At 49.7% G+C, this 27,827-nt stretch overlaps 1 protein-coding gene across 19 annotated transcripts in view; it reads right to left on the minus strand.

Annotated features, from left to right (window-relative positions):
* LRRFIP1 (LRR binding FLII interacting protein 1) overlaps positions 1–27,827 on the minus strand; it is a 196,769-nt gene that overhangs the window by 85,477 nt on the left and 83,465 nt on the right. For 18 of the 19 annotated variants that reach the window (XM_036769028.1, XM_036769029.1, XM_036769027.1 and 15 more), the window contains exon 2: positions 3,238–3,324. In XM_036769028.1, coding sequence (XP_036624923.1) covers positions 3,238–3,324 — 87 coding nt within the window. Of the gene's footprint in view, positions 1–3,237; positions 3,325–24,149; positions 24,681–27,827 lie in introns of those variants that run through there. The other variant, XM_036769013.1, reaches the window with a different exon arrangement.

Below are 27,827 nucleotides of genomic sequence, written 5' to 3' on the forward strand. Positions count from 1 at the left end.
TGCCTCCTGTCTGTAAAATGAGGCTCATGATAGCACCTACTTCCCAGGGCTGTTGTGAGGACCAAATAAGATAATATTTGCAAAGCACTTTGCAAATCTTAAAAGAACTATAAAATGTGTTTAGAAATATTCTCTCTCCTCTTCCTGTATAAATATAGAAAGATACATTTTATGTGTGTGTGTGTGTGTGTGTGTGTGTGTGTATAGAGAGAAAGAGCACTTTGCAATTCTTGTAAAATGAGGGGTGGGCTTGGAGAGTTCCAGCTCCACATCCCTAGGATGCTCGCCAAGATTCTCGGTTTCCCTGTTCTGTTCTTTCTCATTCCCTTTTCCTTAGTCATATGTGATTTTCTGGCTGCCATGTCTGATACTGAGCTTCTGGTCTGGGCTACTGAGGTCTCAGCTCTCACCCAGAGTGTGAGCTCTGCCTGACACCTTTATGCTGTCTACAAAGTTGAAAAGCTCTGTTCTCTCGCCATCCAAGTCACTGATCAAAATGTTGGACCACCTAGGCCCAGGAGAGATCGGCAGTAGAAAGAATGTTGGATCTGGAGCCAGAGGACCTTGGTTGGAATGCTGGGTCTGCCTCTCACAACCTATGTTAACTGTGAGCGAGCCACTTAATCTCTTGGACTCAGCTCTTCATCTGTAAGTTGAGATGGCCAGATTAGGTAACCCCCTCTAAGAGACCTCTCAACTTAAAGAGCATGATGCTGGAACATATGGGGTGTTCCACTAGAGACCTCCAACTTGGCATTGACTCATCAGTGACAACTCTTTGGTGTGGTCATTCAACCAATCAGGGCTTCATCCATCTGTACCAACAACTAGCCCACATTTCACAACTTGAGACAAAAGGATAACATGGGAAACCATCAAATACCTCAAAGAAATCCAGGTAGGTTATTTCTACAGCGATGCTTTCATCTACCAGTCTAGTAACCAACTCCCTTTCTTAAAAAATGAGGCTTATCAGGTCATGACCTGCCCTTGATGAAGCCATAATGGCTTTTACTGACCTTTCTAAATACTTGCAAACCATTCCCATTAAAGACTTTGGCCAGGAAGCAAAGGCAAACTGCCAGTCTATAGTGTAAAGACTCTGTTGTCTTTCTTTTGCTAAGACAAAGCCAACATTTGCCCATCTCTGGTCCTCAAGCATCTCTGCCATTCTCCATGAATATGGAAAGCTCACTGACATTGACCCAGCTTAGCACCTGCTGGTTCCTCCAGAACTTCCAGATGAATTTCACCTGGGCCTTGACCTCAGTCAATGAAGGTGGCTGGGCACTCTTTATGTCCACTCTTACTGTGTTAGCAGAAGGCAGCCAGACAGGTCCGAGAGCCATTTTGTATCCTGGGGGTGGGTTTCAGGGACCGTCTTGGCCAAAGAATCCGTCTCTGCCAAGCCAGGCTTCTGGTGATGTACTCAGTGAGGCTGGCCCTCAGAGAGCAAGCAAAGTCGGTTACTACACCTGTGCTCAGGAGTTCTCCAGCTTGGTGGAACCATTGATGGATCCCAGAGAAACCCAGCCTGCTACAAAGAGGCATCAGAGGACTCTTTGGTCCACTGGCAACAATCTCAGAATTCGCTGTGGGTTCTAGGCAGGCCAGTTCACTTCGGCCAGAATGTAGAATAGTATTTTTGTGGGTTGGTTTTTAGAACCTAACTACCCCCATTGACCCCAATCCAGTGGGAAAATGCATTCTGAATTTCAAATGGCTTACTTGGAAAAGCACCTTTGGGAGCTGAGTCCATTCAGGTCTCCCTAAACAGGGGTGATTTTTGAAGGGAGAAAGCCGTGTGAAAAGAGTAGCTACAGGTTAAACAGTTCTGTTACACACATCTCCCAGAGAACTGTCCTCGAACTCTGGTCAAGCCTCACCCTGACACAGGGTGGCTGTGTGACCCAAGCTAAGTCACTTAACCTCAGTGCTCTGGGCAACGCTATAAACAGCAAAGAAGGTGCAGACCCGCACAGGCTGCAGGGCTGTCCTCACCCAGGAGTTTCTTCTACCAGTGAAATCCCAGGTCCAGTCCCAGGTCCCTTGCCCTACTCCAAAAGTAGGAGTACAAGAGGCAGTGTGGCTTAGTGGGCAGGGCTGGTCTTGGAGTCAGCAACAACTGGGTTCAAGGCCCAGCAGGCCCCTTCACCTCAAAGCGCTCCAGGGAACTTGCCCAGTGGCAGAGAGGGTGGCGACATGCATTGGTAGAGGGGATTTCCTCTTCTGGGAGTTCCCTATATCAGTGACATCGCAGGCCCAGACCCTCGCCCTAATGCTGGGCTGGAGGTTGACATGATGTGGCCCTTCAAGAGCAAGGCTGTGGGGGTTCTCTGTCACAGCCTTTGTCACCCCTCACTTATTCTGATTCCAATCTCAGAAAAATTCTGAGTATGTGTACGTGGGGGGATGGGGGAGGGATGAGGGAGAGGGAGAAAGAGGGAGAGAGAGAAGTACGTGTACACACACATAGAAATATATATGCGCACATTTCTAACTATAGACGCATACATGGACATATAGACATGAACGCATATGTGCGTGCAGCAAAGTATAAGCTTTAAAAGCTTCGAACTACTAAGATTTGTAAGATGTCATGCGTAACGTGTAGGCACACATACATGTGAACGTATGTACATATATGTACATACACATACAATACTGACACAGCACTCAGTCAAAACTTACTGCTTGAAATGACTGATCCTTAGCAAGAATGGAAGCCCCAAACTAGGCCATATTCCAAAGTCTCACCCATCCTTTTGCAGGCCCAAACTCAGTTTCCCTGGAGTCCCCAAGATGATCTTTACCTGAGAGAGGCAGCACCTGTGTGTTTCTCTGGCATTATCCCCACAGACCACTTCTATCAGGAATGTCGAGGGCACCCTCGAGGTTGCCCACAGGACTTGGGGTGGGCAGTACTGACTATGGGCTGCCCCTCCGAGAGGAAACAGAAAGGGACTGGGGCCGGACAACCGTGTTCAGCTTGTGGCTGTGTGTGTGGGGACGAGCTAGGGGTTCAGGAGTTACACCATTGCCCCAGGGGCCCTGGCAAGGTCCTGCTGGCGTGACTGATTACACGCATGCCTGGGGTTCATTTCACAGGAATTCAGACTGAATAAATTCAGTGCAAACCCAGGCCTGGCTAGGACAGACCAGCTGAGAAGAGGCAGCTCTGAGAAATGCCACCCCCCCAAAAGAGCAAAGCCACATCAGGGGCCTAAAGCTCTTTACCTCCTTCTGCTGTCTCTCCAGCTCCTTCATTCGGATCTCTCGAGCCTCAGCTCGGGCCGCTCTCTTGGCTGCGAGCCGGGCTTCCGCCTAAAACAGAAAAAGTACAGTTAATTTCTAGACCAATGAATGCTTTCATGGCACAGCATTAACCACAGCACCAAATGTTGAAACTTGACCGCTTTCCAGTGTTAATTCATGAGGTCAAAGTTGGAAGGTACCTTGGAGGTGTCTAATCCCTACTCCTATCCGACAGGGAATCCCTCCCACGACTTCCCCAACATTCCATCCATCCGCTGCTTGGGGAGGTCGCTGCTTCTCCAGGGGACTCACTCCACTGACGCAGAGCTCAGATCACAAGGTCAATTCCAGTTCCACATGGGAAAGAAAGGTTGTGGGCAAAAACTGCATCTTTCCTCATGACTTTCTCTGGTATGGATTCAAAAAGTCTGCTTCCTCCTTGGTAGGGCAGTCCCTCAGGTACTTGAAGGCAGGTCTTGCCTAACCCCTAAGTGTTCTTTTCTACACATTCCTCAGCCTCTCCTACAGACTGCCTGCTGACTGCCCCAGGCATCTGCGTACTCTCTCCTCCCTGGGATTTCAGAATCGTGTTCTCTGGAGACTCTCCCACCCATGTGATGGCTCCTCAGGAGCCTCTGCTGGATTCTCATCTGCGTCCTATGATGTGTGGGCATCCTAGGCCACCTCTTCTGCTCTCTCTGCATGTGTCCCCTTCATGATCTCCTCAGCTCCCAAGGTTCAATCCCCACATTACATCTTGCCCCTCTTCTCTCTCTCTCCCTCCCTCCCTCCCCCCTCGCTTCAGCCCTCCATCACCATTGGCCCATTGGACATCTCCACCTGGATGACCCATGGGCATCTCAAACTGAACAAGTTCAAAAAGAGAACTCATTTTTCTCCTAAACTCCCTCCTACTTCCTCCTACTCCCCATTTCTGTCCATTCTTCCAGATTCACAACCTAGGAGTTACGCCCAGGCCTCCACTTTCACTGACACCAAATATCCCATCAGCATTGTCAATTGTCTACCTCTCCACATCTCTCATATCCCTCCCCTTGTTCTCTACCCAACTCAGGCCATCATCCCCTCCCACCTAGACTATTGCAACAGCCTCCTAACTGGCCTCTCTGCCTCTAGCCTCTCCTTTCTTCAAATGATGATTAAGCTGAAATTCCTAAAGATCAAATCTGACCGTGACACGTCTGTGACTGGAACGCTTTCCTCTAACTCTGGAAGCCCCAGTCCCCATTAAGCCTCAGCCCAAGGGCTGCCTCCCTCAGGTGGACTTCAGCCTTCCCCAACTCCCCCAATAGTTCTCCCGGAACCCCGTCAGAAGCACTTTGTGTTGTCCTTGTGACACATCCTATATTGACTTTTCCATGGGTGGGTTGGTTTCCTCCAGCAGAATGAAAGTCACTCGTAACCCTAGTCACCTAGAGCCCGGTCCAGGGCAGGTGCTTAACAAATGCATTTGATTGGTTTCGAGCTGTGTGACCACGTCCATATCACAAACTCTTTGAACGTCAGTTTTCTCATCTTTAAAATGGGAGAAATTAGGCCTCTGTCAGCGGGATCATAAACCAGAGATGGAGGGACCTTGACGTGTCTGGGTCAGGGATCTTTCTTTTCTTTATGCCCTGAGCCCTAGAAGGACAGGCTGGGAAGCCTGCAGACCCTTCTCCAATGCATGTTGTTAAATGCATAAAATAAAATGCAGAGGATCCCAAAGGACACCAATCACACTGAGATAGTTTTATCAAAACATACGTATTTTTAAAGTTCCTGGGCCTCGGGTTCAGAAGCCCGAGTCTGCCCAATTCCCCCACTTTACAGCCAAGGCCCAGGAAGGTTCAATCAAGTTGGCAAAAAGCATTTATTAAGAGCTGACTGTGTGCTAGGTGCCGGGCCAAGCACGGGAGACGTGAACAAGGAGAACGGTCCTCGGCCCCAGGGAGCTCAGGCAAAAGAGGAGACAACACGCCAACAACTATCCACAAACGGATACTACGAAGGTCAATTAGAGGCAAGGTCAGAGAAGGTATTGTCAGAGGTAGGATTTGAACGCAGGTCCTCAGATTCTAGAGCTCTTTATTGTTCAGCTGTTTCAGTCGTGTCCGACTCCCCAGGGCCCCATTTGGGGTTTCTTGGCACAGATACTGGAGAGGTTTGCCATTTCCTTCTCAAGCTCAATTGACAGATGAAGAACCTGAGGCAAATAGGGTTAAGTGACTTGCCCAGGGTGACCCAGCTAGTAAGCGTCTGAGGCCAGATTTGAACTCAGAAGAATCTTCCTGACTCCAGGCCTGGTGCTCTGGGCACTACAGTGCCCCCTAACTGTCCAACTCTAGAGCTAGGACTCATTTTTTTGAGACGAGAATTTGTATTCAAATCCTCTCTAACCCTCAGTTGTTAAACTGATCCCCCTAAAACCCAGGTCTGGCTCTGTCACTCCCCCCATTCCGGTGGCTCTCTGTTCCATCCAGGGATTACTCATGAAGCCCTGTCTGGCTTTCAAAGCCCTTCCTATGCTGCCCCTCCGGACCACTGACCACTCAGTCTCCTGTCTCACCTGTGGTCTGGTGACGCCGGCCTCCTCCTGACTCCATGTTTTCACTGGCCAACCCCCAGACCTGGAATATCCTCCTCCTCTCTGCCGACTTCCAGCATCCAGGACTCCCTTGGAGTCCCAGCCCAAGTCCCACCTTCTGTAAGAAGCCTTTCCTAGTCCTCCTTAACCTCAGTGCCTTCCCTCTGAAGGGCTTAAAGGGCTAGGCCTGGAGCCAGGCCCGAGTTCATATACGGCTTCAGACACCTACCAGCTGTGTGATCCTGGACAAGTCACTGAACATCTGTTTGCCTTGGTTTCCTCATCTGTAACATGGGGGAATAACAGTGCCTACCTCCAGGGTAGATGGCAGTTGTAGAACCCCTGGCACAGCGCCTGCCACATGGCAAACGCTATATCTAAGTTAGGTGTGATGACTATTAGCATAAGACTTGATTCTGTGCCCGCCTTGTTTGTGTGCAGTGTTTGCGTGACATTCCCCCAGCAGCCCCCAAGCTCCTTGACAGGAGGACTCTTCTCCTTTCTTTGTCACTTCAACACTTAGCCCGGTGCTTGGCCCATCGCAGACCAGGAGGAACTTCTAGGTAACCGACACAGATGACTTAGTGTCCCTGGGCCTCGGTTTCCTCAGCTGTAAAAGGAGGGAGCTGGACTAGAAGGTCACTGGGATTCCATAGAATTATTCCATATAATAAGATTATTAATAATCAATTAATTATAAAATTATAAATTATAGTTTTATTTATAATTTATTTATTTGTTATAGTTAAATTATAAAACATAATTACAATTATGATAAAAATTAATAAAAATCCACATAATAGGATTCCATATTCCTATTATTACTATTTCTCCCTATTGTAGTAACATGGCAGCTAGGTGGTGTAGGGGATAGAGTGCCAGGTTTGGAGTTACAAAGACCTGAGTTCAAATTCGGCCTTGGAATTTGTGTGTGACCCTGAGCAAGTCACTTCACCCTGTTTGCCTCAGTTTCTTCATCTGTCAAGGAAATGGCCAAGCACTCCGGTGTCTCTGCCAAGAAAAGGCCCATTTGGGGTCACGGGGCGTTGGATGCAACTGAAATGACTGGACAGTGGCGACGGTGCCATGGCCTTAACATGTTGTTAGATGCCACGTGAGACACGCTAAAGTAGTTAGAGCTATGCAGCTCCTGTCCACGAGGAGCTTGGAGGCTCCTGGGGGAAAGAAACAGGCAAAACAGAAGTTGGTTTCTTTTCTTTCCTTTCTTCTTTTTGGCCACCCTTAGCAGCAATGCTGAGGTCTGAAGCGCTATGCGTTCATTAAAAGGCATGCTCCACAACAGGATGAGCCCAGCGACCAAGCTCCTTTTCATCCCCACCCAGATAAAGGTGAGTCAAATAGCGGTGCCAGTCACGTTCAAGGTCAGGCTCAAGCCTGCAGCAATCTCCCAGGTTCCCTGCAAGCAAGGGTTCTTAACGTGACATCTGGAAGTTTGTTTTTTAAATATTTTGATCGCTACATTTCAATACAATTGGTTCCTCTGTAATCCTACGTACTTTGGTTTATGCATAGAAAACCATAATTGTGAGAAAGACTTCACCAGAACGTCAATGAGATCCACAGCACAAAAGAGGTGAAGACCCTCCTGCCTTTGAGCAGCCATTTAAGTCTTATCTGTTCGTGTCTAGGCCTGGGCAACACCCACATATGCGCACATCCAAGCAAGTCCGGATTACTCTGCCATGTCAGCAATGTCCTAACGACTGAATGAACCAGCTCAAGGATGGCCTCCATTCATGTACCGGCCTGCACGGAGAAAACTAGCCTCTGCCTTGAACCTCTTCCTCAGCCAGACAAAGCCTGTGGCACAGATGTCAGTCAGCTTAAGTAGGTCCTGAAATCTGCTTCCTCAGCAGGGCACTGGCAGCCAGTGCTTGGACAGACACAGAAAGTAAACCAGACAAAGAAGTCTTTTCTTAAAAAGGGACCCGAGTGAGTGGTGACAAGTGGGCTTGGAAGAAGCGTCTCCTTGTCCTCCCCCTCCCCGTTTTTGTCTTTGGATGATGCCGAAGGCTGCTCACCCCCAACCATGATGCTACTGATGTCACCTAAGAGGCCAAGTGTCAGGAGACAAGGAGAGAAGGAAGGCCTTCAGCATTACTGACCTTGAGTCCTGGGGATCTACTCTGCACCGGACCAGATGCTTAAATCGAATGTTAATGGCCTTTGACCGGGACAAATCAAAAGGTAATGAGCTCAGAGAGGGCCGTGTTCCCAGCTGGGGGTCACAGAACATCACTAACACCCAACTAGCAGACCAGATGACCACCGGGGTCATTGTCATGGGCAGAGTTCCAGGGTTCCATGAGCTGAGTTTCCCATCCATGGTTGGTCATTACTTATTACTGCTTGGTGTGGGCAGCTAGGTGGTGCCATAGTGCACAGACCTCTGGATTTGGGGGCAGGAGGACCCAAGTTCAAATCTGACCTCGGACATTTACTAGCTGGGTGACCCTGGGCAAGTCACTTAACCCTGTTTGCCTCAGTTTCACCATCCATAAAATGAGCTGGAGAAGGAAGTGGCAAACCGCTCCAGTGTCTTTGCCAAGAAAACCCCAAATGGGGTCGTGGAGAGTGGGACACAATGGAAATGACTTAGTAAATCAGAACGGCCGAAGGGGTAAAATAGAGAAGACCTCAGGGTACCAGGCTCCGATTGGAGAGCTCTCCCCTTATCCTGTTCTGATCCCTCCCCCACAGGTGACTAATTGTTGCCCTTTTATTGTCCCCCTCACCCCAGAATGCGCACTCCTGCTTGTGTTTGTATCCCCAGCAGATAGTACAGAACCCGGCACAAAGTAAGAGCTTAAAGGATGTGGGTTTTTCATTCATTCCCCACACAGCTAGAAGACAATGCTTTTACCACAGCTGGAAGAGGTCCCCAGGACCTGGAATGGCCAAATCCCGAGGGCTTTTTGCAGATCCCAGATCTTTGTGAGGCATCATCCCCCAGCCCCTGCTTAACTGCACCCCAGGGTGGTGCAATGGATAAAGTGCTGGGCTGGGGTCAGGAAGATGTGAATTCAAATCTTGCCTCAGATACTAACAGTTGGGCAAAGTTTCCTGATCTGTAAAAGAGAGGGTTGGATGAGACAGACTGGAAGGTCTCTGCCAGCTTTAATACATGATCCTAGGCTTCTCTATTATGGAGCTAGCACAGGGTAATAGAGCTGCCTCGGAGCAATAGTAGCCAGCTGCCTCAACTTACAGAGAAAGAAACTGAGGATCGGGAAGATTATGTAATTGCCCAAGGTCACAGAGGGAGTGCGGACATCAGAGGTGAGATTCGAGCCCAGGTCTTTTCACTGAGCCCTGCCCCCCGCCCATTTCATCACCTTGACACATTTGAGAAAGAAAATAAGACAAATCACACACTCTCTCTCTCTCTCTCACACACACACACACACACACACACACACACACACACACACACACACACACACACACACACACACACGGCTTCCTGCTACAATCGCCAGATGACACTCATGTGCGACCCTCCCAACAGTAACGGTCCATCCCAAGCCTAACTATAAATATGGAAGCCAGACGCCATCATGTGTTATTGGAAAGTCCTCTATGTTGTCCTCCCCATGGCCTGAAAGTTCTTCTATGACCACCCCCTTCCAATTCAACCTTTACCCACTAACACAGGTTGTATTTGTTTTGGGCCCACTCTACTACTGTTTGGGTTATCAATTCCACGCCACATCCATTGTCTGTTAGTGTGAATATACTCAAGCAGAGAGGCCCCCTCCCTCCTTCCATCACAAAGCATCTCCTAGGTGCCTCCCAGGGGCCAGGCTCTGTGCTAAGCGCCTTGGGGACACAGCTCAGTTATACCACCCAACCCATGCCACCCCAAGCTCCCAACCCACCACTCTGGGGACTTAGAGGAGCAGAAGAGGACGGTGATCCTTAAAGTGAGGAGCTTTTATTAGGAGGCCTTGAGAAACAAGGCGACCAAGTCTAGGCCATCATAAAGGACAGAGCACAGAGGGGAGGCTGGCTGTAGGCTCCCTGAGGTACCTCCAAAGTACCACATGGAACAGAAAAGCAGCCCATGCTGCCTCCCATCCCCAGCCAGGTTGCGCTTCAAGAAGCCAAGGAAAGATTTGTGATTCTGGGGCTTTGAGATTCTCTGTTTTTATAAAAAGAAATATGACAGGGCAGCAACATTCTAGATTACTGCTCAAAGTAAACCTTCAGAATTCTAAACTGGGAAAAGCAGCTTTTCCTGGCCTCTTGTACTTGGACTTTAAAAGGGCAGCAAAGGTTTTTCACCAAAGCCCTCAGCATCTGGGTGAAGTGAGGTCCCTCTGGTTGTTAGTACTCCAACGAGGCCCTTTGAAAACCCATATCCATGAAAGTGAGGAATCACTGGATCCAGAGGCCAGGCCAACAGACACAAATCCATCTGCAAACAAGTTTGGCGTCAGTCAAAATAAGACACAATTTTGAAATTGGCCTATCCCAGATAGTGCCAATTATGAATTTTTCCTTAAGAGAATTTGGCTGGCTGCCTTTCAACATGCTGGGAGCCTAGCTCAAGAGCTAGCTAGTCATTATACAGATTTGGGAACTGAGGCCCAGAGGCAGAAAAATCATAAGATATAGACAGTTGCAAAAGACATCGTAAGTCCAACCCCTTCATTTTACAGAGAAGGAAAATGTGAGAGAGAGAGAGAGAGAGAGAGAGAGAGAGAGAGAGAGAGAGAGAAGAGAAGAGAGAAGAGAAGAGAGAAAAGACAGAGAGAGGAGAGAAAGAGAGAGAGACGGAGAGAGACAGAGGCAGAGACAAGTGGAAGACTGTACCATTCCATCTGGACCCCAACAGGTGACTTTGTTCATTGTGTGTGGAGTTAAAGAATCCTGGCTCAGACACTCACTGCTACTTATGTGGCCTGGAGCAAGACATGTAATACCTCTGGGCCTCAGTTTCCTCATATGTAAAAATAAGGGGGCTGGACTAGATGATGTCTCAGGTCATTTCTAGCACTGAATCTCTGATAACCTGAAGAGCCTACTCCATGGCTGGATTATAGAAAACCTCACTGCAAGGCAAAAATTAGCTGGAAGTGTTGATAAGTCCACAAAGGGGAAGTCTAGTAAATAAGACATATAATAACTCTGGGGAATCCAAAGGAAACCAGTATCCATCGGCCCTCAACAAGGTTACTCTTGATGGAAGGGGGGGGATGCTGGTGAGAGCTATTCAAAACTGCCACCCTGCCAAGGTCAACATACCAGGTGCCATTGTCTACACAATTGGGTCACCCCCGTGGGTTTAATGCAAATTAATAAGCAATGCTTGGTTACTATATGGAGATTCAGCAGAGTTTATGCATTGCTAGATCTTAAACAAAGACCTCTGCCTGATGCTTGCTTATGGTTCAGTTCAGGGTAGCTGAGAAGCCCAAGTCCAGGCAGGGAGAACTGGACATACCCTGCTTTCCTGTGACTCTGGAAAGCAGTGTATTTCAAAGCCAGCTTCTTTCTTCCACAGCTCACCAAGGACAGGCAAGGTTATTGAGCAACTAATTCAAAGCGAACAAAAACTACCTTCAATTGAAACAGAAATGCTCGCTCGCTCTCTCTCTCTCCCCTCCCCTCTCTCCTCTCCAATCCTCTCCTCTCCTCTCCCCTCTTCTTCTTCCTCTCTCCCCTTCCATTTCCCCTTTTCTTCTTCTCTTCCTCCTCCTTCTTCCTCTCTCTCCTTCCCTTTCCTCTTCCCCCCACTCTCCCACAAGGGTGAGGCATCTCTTCACACTAGGGAAAAGACCTAATATACAAAAGGAAGGCGAATGTGCATCTTGCAGAACTCCCCCCCTCCTTCCCCCTGATCCCCTAGTGCTGGAACAAGCCTCAGCCTAAGTCGAACATCAGGCAAAGGAGGCAGCCAGTGTCTTTAACGAACCATCTCCAGACAGGCTCCAATGAGGCTGGCTGTCTTAAAGGCCACTGGATCTTCCCATCCTGCTCAATATACAACCTGAGGCAGAGCAAATGAAAACAGCTGTTTGTACGATAACTAACTACAGAAATGAAAGATTACTGGTGTTCCTATTAGCCTGTAAAAGGAAAGGTCTTGTTTTTCCTAGTGTTTTTACCTAACATAAAACAGCTCTGGCTTTGAGTTACAAAAACAAGGAAAGGAGACCTGAGAAGTCTCTGGATCACAGACAGATTGGGGAAATGAAGAGGAATCTGTCGCAGCCCGACAAAGAGTAAAGAGCCCGACAAGTTGGTTCGACAGAGGCCGGGAGGCAAGGCCATTCTTGTGGCCGGCCTGCCTCGGTGTGACAAATAGCTCTCTCAGGCAATTCAATGAATTCAACAGGCCGCCACATAGAACCAACAAGTGACAGGAGTCAAAGAGGTCCATCCGTCACCAAGGCAGGGGGTGATGGGATCTGTGTCCTGGTAGGAAGCTCCCAACTCAGTGAGATCACAGATCCATTGAAGAATTCTGACACTAACTGAACTGAACTGGAAACCTCTGGGGCTTGGCTAAAGGGATGATCCCCAACTCCTCAGACCTCTTGGCTTACAGTGGACACCCTCCACCCCCTTCCCGCCTCTACTGTATGGACACCTGCAAGCCCTTCTCGCAATGTCCAACCGATGTCTCATGGCTCATTTTCTAGCTTCTTTTTCCATGGTAATAAATGAGCTGAATGGCCTTAGTAATCAGAGTTAGTTCTCTGATAGGTGAATATAAGAGCCCTATTTAGGCTAGGGATAAAGACTAGACTAGTGCTTTTATTAGCACAGAGAATTCTCAGGGGAGAGACCCCTGCTCCAATATACTAACTTCTCTAAAACGTAAGAATTACCTACAGCAGCTATGTGGTACGGTGGATAAAATGCTGGGCCTAGAGCCAAGAAGACTCATCTTCATGGGTTCAAATTTGGCCTCAGACACTTACTAGCTGTGTGACTTCGGCTACGTCACTCAACCTTGTTTGCCTCAGTTTCTGCATCTGTGAAATGAGTAAGACAAGGAAACTGGCAAACGCTTGGCAGTACCTTGCCAAGAAACCCCCACAAAATAGGGTTATGGAGAGTCAGACACGACTGAAAATGACTGAACAGCAACAGCAGGAAAAGCAGGTCTTATAATCAGTAAGGATCAGAGGCAGAGGCTGTCTTGGTCCTACGGTAAGCCCCTCATTCCCGTCCCCATGCTGTTGCTTATAATAAACAATTTTCTTTAAAGTGTATAGACATTGCTGGTGAAGGGAAAATCTCCTAACTGCCACAAGCAATAAGAAATGAGGATGACACCCAAGTTTTTATTAATTAGTTAATTAATTTATTATTTTATTACCTTCTCTGCTTTTGGGCTGGGCTAGATGCTGCTGAGGTGCCTTCTGCCTCTAGGGTCCTGTCATCCTAACACTAAACATTGACTGTGACAACACTATAATGTTTCCAGATTCCATCTCCTTTCCTCCATTTTCATCTCGAAGCTGAGGAAAGTGAACAGAGAAGAAATCTCGAGGCAATCCTCACCTGGTCTGTTATTGCAGGAGAAGTTACGAAGTCTAAAGAGAATCTTCTCTGAAGAACCCCAAAAAGTTACATTGGCAGCAGATCAAAGTTCCAGAGAAGCAAGCTCAAGTCTGTGCGGACAGAGTTCCCCAGCCAAGGTCTGGCCAAGAGCTCAGAATTCCAGGAATCACCACAAGCAGCCGCAGCAGGGAGAGAGGGAGAGAGCCTTCAGCCCCTGAGATAGCCTGGAGCTGATGGGTTCCCTAGAAAGACCAGCAACACAGGCAAGACCTGAAGGCACCATGGCTACCCATGGAAAGAAATGGATTCAGAGGAGGAAAAAGATTTGGGAAGAGGACAGCTCATGAAGAGAATGATACTTGGATTTCTGGACCTCTGCTTTAAATACGACAATGCCTGGTCTGCACAAGGATATCTAACTAATAAGGCCTGGAAGTGTTTTACAAATCTAATTTTTAAAAAATTAAAGTTAATAGGAAGGGGGAGGAAGAAAACTGCATATGTATATATCCACCAGGCAAGAAGAAGAGTTGGGAAGGAATCTTTAACCTCTTTTGGTGCATGGACCCCCTCTGACAGTCAGAGACCCAAATGCAAAAGACAAATCCGGCATCACAGGCATCTTTAAAACTTGAGGGCAAGAGACTCATTACTAGACTATGCTTCTGGAGGTAGAGGGTGTCCCAAAAGTCTCAGTGCAGATTTAAGTTGTTAAACGCGTGTATCCCTAAGGCTATTAAAGCTTAAAACGACACTAAGACTTCTGGGACACCTTGTATGTACCGTATTTAAAAGAAATAGAAGAGGCAAGCAGCACTGTTAAAAGAAGAAATCCAGGGACTGGAAATCATCTTTCAAAATGCAATGGGTGGGGTGGGGGGGAAGGTCAATGGAGGCCTCCTTTCCTAGCCTCTTCGGCGGCTAAAGTCTGTCGTTCTAAGATTATCTTCTATGAAGTACCTTGTATGGACCTCGTTATTTACATGTTATGGCCCCCATTAGAATATAAGCTCCTTGAGGGCAGGGTCCATGCTTTTGCCTTTCTTTGCATCCCCAGCACTTTGCGTATGTTGTTCAGTTGTGTCTGATTCTTCACGACCCCATGGGCCACACTGTCGTGGAGTTTTTTGGCAGAGATACTGGAGTGGTTTGCCATTTCCTTCTCCAGAAGATGGAAGCAAACAGAGGTTAAGGGACTTGCCCAGGGCCACACAACCAGTAAGTATCTGGGGCTGGATTTGAACTCAGGTCTTCCTGACTCCCAAGCCCAGTGCTCTGCCCACTGAGGCACCAAGCTGCCTCCACATAATTCGCTTTGCACATGATAACAGCTTAATACGTGCATGGTGATTGGTTGGTTGATTGGTGACCTCCTAGACAGAGGAAACAGATGAAGAGTTTGGGAAACAGATCACTAGTACAGACTAGGGTATGACACTAGCGTCCATTGATCACTCAGATACCTGGCTGTTTGTTTTCCTTCAGCCCAAGACAGTTCCTATCTGAAAAGTGGAAGAACCAGGAAAGTGGGAAATTCTATAACAAGTCTGATTTTCACCAACAAGAACAAACTGGTTGTTGGGGTAGAAAGCATGAGAACCCGGGGGAAGTGACTACACAGTTCAGAGTTTGTGATAGAACCATGTTGGGAAGCTAGGAATAATCTAATGTGCATGCTCGTTAAGGAGAGAACTGACAGGTAGAATTCTACAGACTAAAATTCTACCCACAAAGTCAATCCAGGTGGGATGGGATCCTACCCAGAAGGAAACTCTGAATTCAGAAAGAACAGACAGCCATTCTGAAGAGGAACAACCGGAGATATCTGAAAAGACTGATGGGGACACACAGGGAACTCTCACCAACTGAAAGGGATTCTTAAGACACGGAGATGGAAGCAAAGGCAGGCTGTACAGCATAAGTTCAGAAAGGTGACCGATGTTCTATGACAGCCCCAAGATCACTAATGCTCAAAATGAGCTGAGGCCAGGGAGGAAAGCTAAGAATAGCACAAACTTGTTTTCTTTAAGTTGAATTAAGGAAAAGAGATCAAAGAAGAGAAAGGACCACTTCTCAAGGCAGAAGGGACTGAGGGTGGAGAAAAGGCAGAGATACTCCCCCTCCCATTCCCCAACCTTTCCATTTCTGCTGTGTCTAGCCCAGGAGAATAGTACAAACACAACTAAAAGGAATCGACGCCCCAAATACACGAGGAAATCATATGAGGGCACCTTGCTGCCCTGGAGGAACTCAAGCTGCTTGACCCAAATAACAATCACAACTACTAACGTTTATATGAAGTACATGCTGATGCCCAATAGCTCTCCAACGTGACTCCTGAACAATGCATTATGACTGGTTTTTGAAAGGTCACAAAGGGTGGGAGCGCTGCCAGGAGACTGGTGATGGGCAAACATCCAATTTCTCAAAAACCGAAAGGGAAGACAGTCTCTTTCAACTGCAGGCCAGGGAGCTGGACTTTAATTTCTGGGAGAATTCTCCACGTCCAAGTGGCTGGAGGCGGTTTTCAAAGGCTTTGTCACCAACAGCTCATGGAGTCCCTTCATTTCCTTCCCTGACAAGGTCAGGGGACTGGCACAGATTGGCACAGACTATTCATCTAGATTTTAACCAGGCACTTAACACAGTTTCTTATGCTCTTCTTGTGGAAAAAAGAGAGAGGTGTGGACTAGAAAATCATGCACTGGGAGATGGGTATGGGAGTGGCTGAAGTTCCCTGCCAGAGTCTCTAGGGCAGGACCCCAGGGGCCTGCCTTTGGCTTTGAACTTGGCAATCTTATCAGTGACTTAGATAACGACCCACTTTTATCCACCTGTGAACAACACATGAACGGGAAGGACCACTTCAGATGCCAGAGATGTCAGGCTCCTGACACATTAGAGTGCTGAGATGACATTTCATGAGGAGAAAGGTAAAATCTTATACCTGAATTTAAAGATCCAACTTCCAAAGTACAAAATGAGAGGGGACAGGGGACAGAGGGCTGGGCCTGGAGTCAGGAGGACCTGGGTTCACACGATGGCTGTGAAGCCAACCTTGGTGAGTCGTCACCTCTCATCGCCCTCAGCAGCTGTTCTCGAACCCCAGAAGAAATTCTCCACCATCATATCTGCTTTGGGACTTCTCTGGGCCTCTCTATCATCCCTTCCTTCCCCAGGAAACTCATTTATCCGGCCCTGCCTTGTCCTCAGACCTTGTCAGCACCTTCTGCCCCTTGGATTGGAGGATAGGGCTGTTGGCTCCAGGAGGATAGGGCTGTTGGCTCTAGGGCCTCCACTGGAAGAGGGGGCCCAGCCCTGGCTTCTTACCCCCTTCTCCACTGGCTTCACCGCATTGGGACATCTTTGGAGTTTTCCAACATGACCCCATGCAGGGCACCTTCTCCCTGTTCTCTCTGTAGCTTCCTTTTGTGTGTGGCCTCTCCCCATCAGACTATAAGCATCTTAGGACAGGGAGTGTGTTTTTATTTATTAGTACAGTGCCTGCCACAGAGCAGACACTTTATAAACGCTTATTGACATCGACAGAAATTGCTAACCTGCATTGGTGGAAGGAGTTTTCCATATAGGGAGTTTCTCACACTAATGAAATCATAGGTTTGAACCCTCTCTCTCCACTCCTTATACCAAGAGGAAGGGGAAAGGAGGGGAATCAGCATTCATATAAAGCCTACTATGTGACAGACACCGTTCGAAGCACTGAGGATACAAACACAAATAAAACCAGACAAAGCTAAGTAATTAGGTAAGTAATCACCCTTCTAGGGAGATGTTACTATCCTCATTGTACAGTCGAGAAAACTGAGGCAGGCAAAGGCTAAGTGACTTGCCCACAGTCACGCAGCTAGTGTCATCTTAGGCCGGATTCGAACTTGAGCCTTCAGAACACTGCCATCAGCTGCCCAGGAGCAGGGAGGCATGATCTGCAGGCTGAGGGCTTCTGGTGCACCACAGGTACATTAGCGTCCCTCCTTCATGACTTATTTAGGATCAATAGTTAGGGCTTCAGGGTTTCAGATACGGTGAAGTGACAGGGCTGTGGCATGAAGGCCCAAGGGGCTGGTCGTCCTGTTGGTCTCCTTCCTGGCTGCACCAGTGATGGAGAGGGGATGCTGAGGCGTGTCTCCCATCGACACACCCATCCCTGATCGATGGTCTGCTCTCCAGCCATGCCCTGCCCCCGTCTGGCAGACCTCTCCTCCGGGACTCTCCTGGGAATCTCAGACTCCTAAGGGAATTCTCCTTCTTCCCTAACTTTTCTCTTCCCATCTTCCCAATCCCCACCAGCCAGAACCTCAGAATCCTCCTTGACTCTGCCCTCTACTTATCCCCCATGTCCTATCAGATGCCAGGCCTGCCTGATACCACCTCCCCTCTCTCTTTTCTCTCTGTTCACACTGGTGCCGTGAGCCTTCATTCCCTCCCACTGGGTGATTACCGTAGCAGCCACAGGACTGGACACCCACTTCCCCTCTCTCCCCTCGCCAATTCAAAGCTCCCTAAATCCCCTGTTCTGGCATTCAAGGCCCTCTGTTCACCGTTGGGCTCTCTGATTTTTCCAGCCTCATTTTCCTTTACTCTGGAGGCAGAAGAATACATTGCAAAGAACGCTGGGTTTAGGTCAGAGGGCCTGGGTTTAAATCCTACCTTCGCTGGTCTGTGCCTCAGTTCCCTCATCTGTAAAGTGACAAGATGGCCTTTGGGGTCCCGACCAGCTCCAAGCCCAGGATTCCTTCACAAACTCAGCGTTCCAGACAAACCGTCTTCTCCGCACCGAGCCTAGCAATGCCCTCCCTGCCTTCCTGCCAGGCTCACAGTGACACCACCTCCTGGTCCTCAAAGAGCCATACTCTCTCCCTCCAAAAACTCCCTTGCTCTAGACTCACTTTGGGGCATGTCGCCAGCCCCTAGCACAAGAGAGTGTTCTCACAACAAGGATCGCCCCATATAGAAATTTGTGTGTGTGTGTGTGTGTGTGTGTGTGTGTGTGTGTGTGTGTGGAGAGAGGGAGAGGGAGAGGGGGAGAGAGGGAGAGAGGGAGACAGGGAGGGAGGGAGGGAGGGGGGGGAGGGAGAGAGGGGGAGAGAGAGAGACAGACAGACAGACAGACAGATAGACAGACATCACTAGCCAAAGCCAAGCCCCGGGGTTTACACACTCTCTCCTTTCAGGTTTGGTGGACCAAAGTGGGGAAGCAGCCGGCAGGACGGCGAGACGGTTTGGTAAACTCTGCCTAGCTCTGCCTAGGTGAGAGGCAACATGCCACAGGACGGAGTCACCCTTGGAGCCAGGAAGACCTGGGGTCAAGCTCTGCCTCTGACGCATGATGACTGTGTGACCCCGGGTGAGTCACATAACCTCTCTCATAGGGAGAAATGCAATAGGGAGGTTCCTCACCTGGGAGCTCCCTGCATTACTAAAACCACAGGACCAGTCCCTATCGCTAGCCTGGGTCGGGCTCCTGTTGTGCATACAGGGCTGACTCAGGAATGCTAGCTATTCAGTCATTTATTACCTTGGAATTTCAAACCTCTCTCTAACTGTTCCAAACCCAGAGTACTGCCGTGACCATGTGACCCTGAGGAATGCTTTAGCTCCCGCATGTGATCCTATAGCCCTTAAACTAACATAGGACTCTTGAGAACTAATGTGTGTTCAGCAATAAATATTAGGGATAGAATTTTTTTTTAAAGTTCAAGTACCTCATACCACGAAAAACAATCATCTAAAATTCAATGTTCATTTCCGCTGGAGTACTAGGGAGAAACATGACATTCAGGGTATAGGACAGCTAACTTAGGACTATTACCCAGGTTTGTCACAGTATCTTAAGGGTCTGCTCCAAGCCTAAAAAGAAGACTGTGTGACCTTTGCACAGCCCTTTCTGGCACTCTAAAATGCTTCCCTCGAAACAACTTCATGAAGAGGTGGGTAGTGTGAGACTGTCCTGTTGCTGTAGAAGAGGAAGGAGATGTTTAGTGAAGTCAAGGGACCTAAGCAGTGATCTGGATGATGAGTGGAAAGTCAGGACCTAAGCAAGATTCAGAAAGGGGGTGGAGCAGGGGGGTGGGGAAGAAAGGGAGAGAAAGAGAAACAGAGAGAGACAGAGAGCGGGAGGGAGACAGAGAAAGACACACAGAGAAAAAGAAAGAGGTAAGGAGGTAGGAGAGAGAATGACACACAGAGAGACAGAAAGGGAGAGAGACAGACAGAGACAGAGAACAAGAGGGAGACGCACAGAGAAAAAGAGACGGGGAGGGGAGGGGGAGAGGAGAGGAGGAGAGGAGAGGAGACACACACACACACACACACACACACACAGAAAAAGAGAGACAAAGAGGGAAGGAGGGAGGTGGGAGAGAGGTAGAGAAAAACAGAGAGACAGAGACAGAGAGAATGGGGGAGAGGTGGGGTAATATCAAATACGTCTAGAAGGCAGGAAACAGATTATGGAGGGCCTTAAGTGTCCATTGACACGTGTGTATTTGATCCCAGAATGAGAGGGAGCCCCTAGGATCTACTGAGCAGTGGGGAGGGGGTGACAAAGGCAGCCCCGTGCTTTAGGAATGTCAGATTGTCAGTCATGAGGAGGCTGGGGACTGTAGAGAAGACACAAGAAGAAGGGAGGCCTATTAATCCAGGCAAGAGGAAGGAGGGCGAACCAGGGGAATGCCAGGTGGAAAGAAGGGGACAAAGTGAGAGATAACATGAAGGCAGAACCGACAAAACCTGGGATATGAGAAGGGGCCAAAATCAAGAGATCGCCATGCCTGAAGCTGAGAACGTGGGCAGCTCCAGGGAGGACGTTTCCCTGGATAGAAATAAGTGAATCAGGAGAACGGCCGGTTTAAGAGGGGGCTGATGGTGAGTTTCTACGGGACAGTGTCTGAGCAGACACGTCCAACAGCCAAACCAAGCTGGTGATGTGGATCTGGAGAACATGAGAGAGAGAGAGAGAGAGAGAGAGAGAGAGAGGAAGTCTTTAATAACCATCATTACAGTTGACAACTGGACCCATCTTGGCTGATGGCACTGCAGAGAGGGAGGAAAAAACTGGTGGATGGAGCCCTGGGGTTCACCCACACGCAGGGTACGAGACAGAGAGGTTGATGTGGCAGAGGAGACAGAGAAGGAGCAGTCAGAGAGTCTGCTGCCCAGAAAGCCCAGAGAGGAGAAGAGCACCCAGGAGGAAAGGGTGAGACAGCGCCAAATGCCTTAAGGTCAGGAAGGATGAGGCCGGCAGATTTCAAAAATGCGGAGGTCACTAGCAACCATGGAGAAGGCAATGTCAGCTGACTGGTGTGGTCAGAAGCCAGATGGCAAGGGGCCTATAAGAAAGCCTAGACACAGACCATAGAGGCTTCCTCCAAAGTGCTGATTGTAAAAGGGAGGAGAGAGGGCCAGAGCTGGGGAGGAGGGAATGTTTGGAGATGGCAGGGAAGGAGCCAGAAGAGAGAGACTGAAGATGAAAGGGAGATGGTGGAAGTGACAGTGATGACCTCCAGGTCAGGGGACTTGGGGCTCCCTCACCTGTAACCTCAGAGGGTTGAACCAAACTGCAGCTCTTTTCTCCCTGATGCTTTAAAGGTTTACAAAACATGACTCTCCCAGCAAACCCACGAACCTGCTAGTAAAGTCTCCTAAATCCCCCCTTTACACATGAGGAAACTGAGGCACAAAGTCCTTCAGTGAGTTGCCCAGGGTCTCACAGCTAGTGACAGAAGCAGGACTCCAGCCAGATTTCCAAGTCTTGCTCTTTCCCAACCAACCCATGCTCCCACTTTATTCGGTGATTCCTAAGGTTTCAATCAACAGGTAGAGATGTTAAAAACCCAGTTATAGAGTACTTAAAAACCCAGCCCTTTGGCTGATCCATTGAGATCCAGAGAAGCATCTGCAGAGACAGGGCTTTTTCTCTATCCTACATCAGATAATGGCGAGCCCCAATCTATCTGATGGAACCAGAGAAAGTGCCCAGCTGAGCCCTAACTTAGAGCCCTTCCAGCCACCACCACCTTCACACTCAGGTCTTAATTATAAAGAAACCAAACTTTCAAAGTGAAAAACTGCCCTGTATAGGCCAGGATGCCTTCCTTGTGGCATTCTCCTACTCCGGGGGCCAGGAGACCTACCATGGCTCTCCCGTACTCTGAGCTTGGCCCACCTTTGAATAGCACATCCTAGCCAGCATTCACCTCTGAGGCTGTTGGGGCACTGCTGCCTACCAGTGTGGCAAGTGAAGGTACCAAGGGCCCGGGCATGGCTTGGCAGTGATGTCATACTGTTTGACCAGAGATGCAAGAGAGATTGCTTGATCTGGGGCCTTTCAAAGGCTTTGACCTTAGGCCTATAAATACTGACCAGCACAAAGGAGAACACAGTTTTCCCCCCTCCAATAAATACAGTAAGCAGAAATATCCACGATGGGAAAATACCCAGTGTTCATTGCAGGCATTCTAATTTATGGTGATGCCAGGTGTGAGGGAGGTGCCCCAGCTGAGCAGAGGGCCTTCCTAATTAAACTTCAGAAGCCTGGAACATAGTGGACTTGGAGTTGGTAGGAGCTGAGTTCAAATGAGGCCTCAGACACCAGCTGTGTGACCCTGGGAAAGTCACCCAGCTTCTGTTTGCCTCAGGTTCCCCATCTTCAAAATGGGGCTAGGCATCACCCTGGGGAAGGTGTGGTGAGATCCAATGAGGTAAGGGCTCTGCAGACTTTGAAGCTCTATGTACAGTTAGCGATTAACTATTCAATCTGGAGCAAAGGCAAAGAAGGCCTCGCCCAGAAATGGCAGGGAGGTGGGTTCAAAGCTACTCCCTCAAACAGGCCCATGGGTGGGGATCTCGGTGATGCTCCAAGGATCCCAGCCCATCCTGTGTGTCCTCCCGATGTGCTGCCGGCCTTCCTCGACTTCTCCCACTATCATGAAGGTACCGACCAATGGGACGTTGGGGCAGCTGGATTCAGTGAGGTTCTTGGGCAGGGGTGAAGGTACCCTGTTCATTTTACTTTTAACTGAAGGCAGTAACATGGGGGCTGCTGCTGGCAGATCCGGCCCTGTCTTAAGCCCAGGCTCCAAATGGACAAAGGTCAACGTATTAAATGTCTGAAACATGACCCCTCACCCCGCCCCCCACCCCAATATGGCACCAGTTCTTGAAATACAAAGGGAAGTTTGAGGGGGTTGGGCAAATATTTTAGATGCAATGTTAATTTTCAATGGAGCTCCTGTCTGTGGCCTGCTGCCATCCAGAGGGGGAGAATGGTGGCAGCCCCAATTCCTGCTGAACACCCCCCCTTCCCAGGCAGTCCCCCAGCCTGAAGGTTTGGGCCTCAATCCTAGGTCGCTAGAGTCAATACAAAACCTCCCAGGGCCAGATAACAAACAGCAGGCAGGAGTGCACACCTCAGATGAATCTGCCTTTCACTGGGTGTGCAGGGGCAGGGGTGACCATGAAAAAAGTCTCTCCTCCCCCTCCCCCTCCCAGACTGTGGCCGGGAGGATTTCAACGTGGAGACACAAGCTAGCTTTCACTACCATCATGCCTGTGGGACACATGGTAATTACTTACTGCCAATTACAGCCTTATGACCTTGGCTAAGTAATTTCACCTCTGAGCCTCAGTTTCTCAGCTGTAAAATGAGGTTGTTTTGCTATTTATAGATTTTCCACCTCGTTCCCCCCCATCAGCCCCAGGGGGCTCCCAAGATCGTTCTCAGCGGTTCCTGAGCAGGTGGGTTTTGGTGTCCAGGCAGCTACTTCCCCAGAATGACCTACAACTATCAAACTGGACCCCAATGGGGCCATCCCTGGGGAAGCAAGCCAGGGCAGGCTGTCAGGCAGGTCGGTGGCTCAGGGGGTTGGTACGCTAGGCACCACTCTGCCTCTGAGCTCTTCCTGGTACATGTGTGCCCCAAGTTAGGCGACTTGGCAGCCGAATAACAACTGCTTGGCAGAAACCCGTCCGGGAAGGAGCCTGGGCCCCAAAGGAAAAAGGAGTGACTCCCTGGGCTGCCAGAATGGAGGTGCTTCAATCAAACATTTTAACATAATGAACAAAGAAAAACCTTTTACGGAGAAGGAAAACATGCTGTCCCAAGGGAATCCAAAGTGCTGTTTAACAAGTCCTGTGGCTGAAGAGCTTTCTCCTACTGTACCTCTGGGTCCCTGCCTGGCTACCCCTGGGAAGGCCCCCAGAGGCCAAGGAGCCCTAGCCCTCTACTTTACAGACTGGGAAACTGAGGTGGGCCGGGGCCTGCCGAACCTGCCACAGCTGGAAAGGCTCCTCAAAAGCCATCCAGTAGAAACCTTCATGTCACACAGGGGAAACCGAAACCCTGATAGGGAAAGAGGCCGGTTCCACAATGAATGAGCTGAGGCAGTGGCGGGCCCAGAGAGGGAAACACGACCCCAGGTCTCTGGATTCCCGGTCCTGGGGGTTTTTTCACTAGGCTGGGCTGGGCAGAAAAGGGCGGCGCTCCCCTCCCCTCCCCTCTCCTCCCCACCCCACCCCACCCAGAGGGAGACAGAGAGAGCAGGGCTGGAAGGAGGGAAGAGGGAGACCTCAGGGCCCCCCACCAGCGCCTCCCCTGGCCAACAGCAACAGGCACTGTTCCACCCACCAGGAGACAGGCAAGGAAAGAGGCACTCTCCCTGCGGTGGAAACCAAAAGAAAACAATTCTCCTCACGTCCCTTTGCCCAGCCACCACCATGCCCGACTGTCGGGTGACAGGCTCCCTCCCCTTACCAGTTTCTGAGCTTCGGGACTCAAGCAGTCTATTTCTTTCTTTTGCATGGCTGAGGTCTCTGTTAACCGAGGTCTCTCCAAGCCCAAACTTCACCTCAGGCAGCGGTGGCAGGGGCAGGGGCAGAGGGCAGAGGGCAGTGGGCAGTTTCGGGGGCCCAGCTCTTCTCATTCATCCAAGTCCATCTCAGGGGAGCAGGCCAGAGGGGCTCTGGATCCACCACATGAAAACCAAGGGGAAAAGTCTTGCTACTTGGCAGAAGGGAAAAATCCAACCTGTCTTCACTGTGATGAGACTTCCATGTTTTCCTGGCAGCCCCAAGACAAGGAGCTGGGCTTGGCCGTGGCCTGAGGCTGGTCACCTGGGGCGTGGCCAGGAAGTGAACCAAATGCAGGTGGTCCCCTAGGTCGCGGACCGAAACTCTCCAGTGCCTGTCTGCTGGGGGATCTCACCACCTGCCTCCCCCAAAGGTTCAGCCCAAACTCTGCCGCAGCCTCCCTGCTCAGGCCAGCCCCAAGTAACTTTCCGTTGATCCGTCCCCCACCCTATTTCTAGACACACAGGAAAGGCAGTCAAAAGCTTGCCCTGGCCCCGCCTCTCAGCTCCCAAGCTTCATTCTGAGTCAGCAGGAGAGGAGTTGGCTGAGGAGGTGCCGGGAGGGCAGACAGAGAGAAGAGCTGGGGGCCCTAGCCCTCCTGGTTCTGGGAGCTGAGCCCAGGCCGGACAGAGGGAAGAACCGATGGCTGGGGCTGCCATCCCCTGACCCTCCTGCCAGTCTCCCTGCCTGGCCTGGGCATCTCAAGCTCTGCAGGGCACATCTGAACTGCCTAGAAGTAAGTAGGAGATTTCATGACCATTGGCCCTTAAACCTGCTGGTCTTAGAAAGGCCAAACGGCAAAGCGGTCCCAGAGGAGAGGCCAGGACACTATCATCTCACACCTGGACTGTGTGGGTCCCCTGGCTCCGGCCACTGTACATGCTGCTGCCAATGTGGTTCTCCTAAAGCACGGGTCTGATCACCTTGTCCTGCTCAGTGAATCTCAGGGGCTCCGAACCAGCACAACCGGGTCGTCTCCTGCCTGGAAGCTTGGAGGACTTGGGGGCCCAACAGCTAAGACTTGTCAGTCCAGCCCCAGTCCAGCCTGTGCTCTGCTCTCAGAGAAGAAAAAGGGCTGCTTCCCTGCAGCTAAAATTCTCATCTGTTAAAGGGGTTCTTTCCCTGCCACAGTCTACCGGAAATGACCAGCTGCCACTCAAACCACTGGGCTTCCAGTGACCTCCTCCCACCCCCCACCAAAAAATTGGTCTGTGTATTTCAAGCTCTGCAGGCACATCTGAATAGTTAGAAACAGAGATTTCGCATACGCTGATCTTTCTTGCTATTCCTTGCCACCCAACACACTCTGTCTCCTACCTCCGAGCCTTTGGCCCTGCCTGATGCTCTCTCTTCACCTCTACCTTTTGGCCTCCCTCCTAGACCTCCTTCAGGACTCAATTTCAACCCCAACTTCTGCAGGAAGAGGCTTTCCCTGGCAGATGAGAATAGAATCTCCTTGAGGGCAGGGACCCTGTTTTTGCCTTCCTTTGCATCTGAAGTACTTAGCACAGTGTTTGGCACATAGTCAGTGCTCAATAAATGCTTGTCAACTGTCACATTCCTGTGCACTGTAGGGTACTGAGAGCCACAACTCAGTGCCTGGCATAGTATGCTGGACACAGCCAGCTCCCAATCAACACTGGCTGCACTGCAAGATTAACACAACACACCAAGCGTGTCTACCTGCCCCCTCTCAGACAGGATGACTCCTACTGTTTGTAAATGTGACTCAAATCAGACAACCTTGCCGTTAGTGAAGACGGCTAATACCAGGAACAACGAGGACAGCAGAATTTACCTAGAGCTTTGATGTTAGCAAAGAGCTTTCTAACTTACTGGATCCTTACAACCACCCAGGGAGGTAAGGATCATTACCCATTTTACAGGTGAGGACAATGAGGCACGGAGAGCTTATGTGAGCAGCCCAGGGTCTCACAGCTGGATGCACAGAGGCTTCTCTGTCTGTTTCCCATGCCTGGAATGCCTTCCCTCCTCACTTCCTGTAATCTCCAGCTTCCTTCGGGACTCACCCACTCACCTTTCCTGATCTTTCCAGAAGTTAGCTCCCTCCTTCCCTCCCTGTGAAATTACCTCATAGGATTCTGAAGATACTTATTTGCGCAGACCACAGGATCACTCCTCAGAGGCCACTGAGTCCAACCACCTCATTTTACGGGTGAGGAAACTGAGTCAAAGAGGTTAAGTGATTTGCCCAGGGTCCAGTGCTCTATTCAGTGCGACACCTGGTAGTCTCCCCTTTAGACTCCTCAGGACAGCAATACTTTTGTCTTCCCAATAGCTGCTAGCGGAACATCTGAGGCATAGCAGGGCCTTAGCAAATGCCTGCTTAGTGATAAACTGAACGAAAAGCAAATGCAACCTCGAATTAGGTATGATAGTTAATTAATCAGTTAACAAGCACTCCAATCAAAGCTTGCTGGCATTTTTCTTCTCCATAGTCAGGATTTTGGAAGGGCTACAGGATACTGGGTTAAAAAGGGAAAACAACCACAAAAGTACTGACCCTAAGCAAATGTCTCGTTCCTCCATTCACTATGTATAAAAAAGCCACTTTTTTCTTGTTTGCAGACTCCCAGGGGATGGACAGCTAGTCAGTCTAGGAGCACTTTAAAGTGCCTACTAGATGACAGGGATTGTGCTAAGCTCTGGGGCTACAAAGGTAAAAGCCAAAGCCTGCTCTGCAGGAGGCCTGAGCCTCGAGGGGGAGACAAAAACAAACGAACCAGCACCAGATCTCCACATCTATATATACCAGGTAAGGTGGAGGTGAATGTCCATGGACACGGCTCTCTTCTGAGCTCAAGGCCAACTGAGCTTAAACGTTTAGGAGCATTGATAGAGTAAACACTCATTCAGAGAAAGTTTCATCTTCTCCCCGTGTCACTAAACCACTAACCAAAAGTCACAGCCGACTTCTCAACTGTACTGGAACGCACAGACATCATGTGAAGGGGCTTCTCTCATCACCACATTCTAACACAAATCCCTCGCCTCCTACTCACATCATTGGTCTGGGCATTCTACCCCCGCCTGTCAGGCACCTCAGAATGTCTCAGAAACATACATTTCATTCATTTCTCCCACCCCCCCAACAGGAAGCCGGGGACTGAGCTTGGGCTGGGGGCCGGAAGGTGACAAGGCTGCTTTTTTTCTGCAAGGTAAATGAAGCCCCCCCCCCTCTTTTTTCTGGGTGACTGGCTGGGGAACAGAAACAGCCAGAAGAAAATCATAGCTGTCTTTAACCAAAAGATTCAACCTTAGCCAGTTCAGTCTTCAGGCACTTGGGCCCCCTCCCCCAAGCCACTTCCGATGTCTTCACACTCTCTGCTTTCCTCCCTCCCCTCATCACCCCAGGAGGAAGGGGCAAGGGGGAAGAGGGGAGGGAGAGCAAGGGAGACAGGATGCAGTCATCTCCTCCTGGCCGCATCTCTGTTACCCAGAGGCAGAGGAGGTTGCTTAGCAACAAGTTCCATTGTGTTTCTTCCGGGCTAGGCCGCTCCAGAAAGGAAGCTGCTGTCTGCTGGCCCCGCCTGGTGACCAAATGAGGTCAGCTCTGCCAGTT

This window comes from Trichosurus vulpecula, chromosome 7, assembly GCF_011100635.1.
Source record: "Trichosurus vulpecula isolate mTriVul1 chromosome 7, mTriVul1.pri, whole genome shotgun sequence".
In the NCBI taxonomy this organism is placed as follows: Eukaryota; Metazoa; Chordata; class Mammalia; order Diprotodontia; family Phalangeridae; genus Trichosurus; species Trichosurus vulpecula.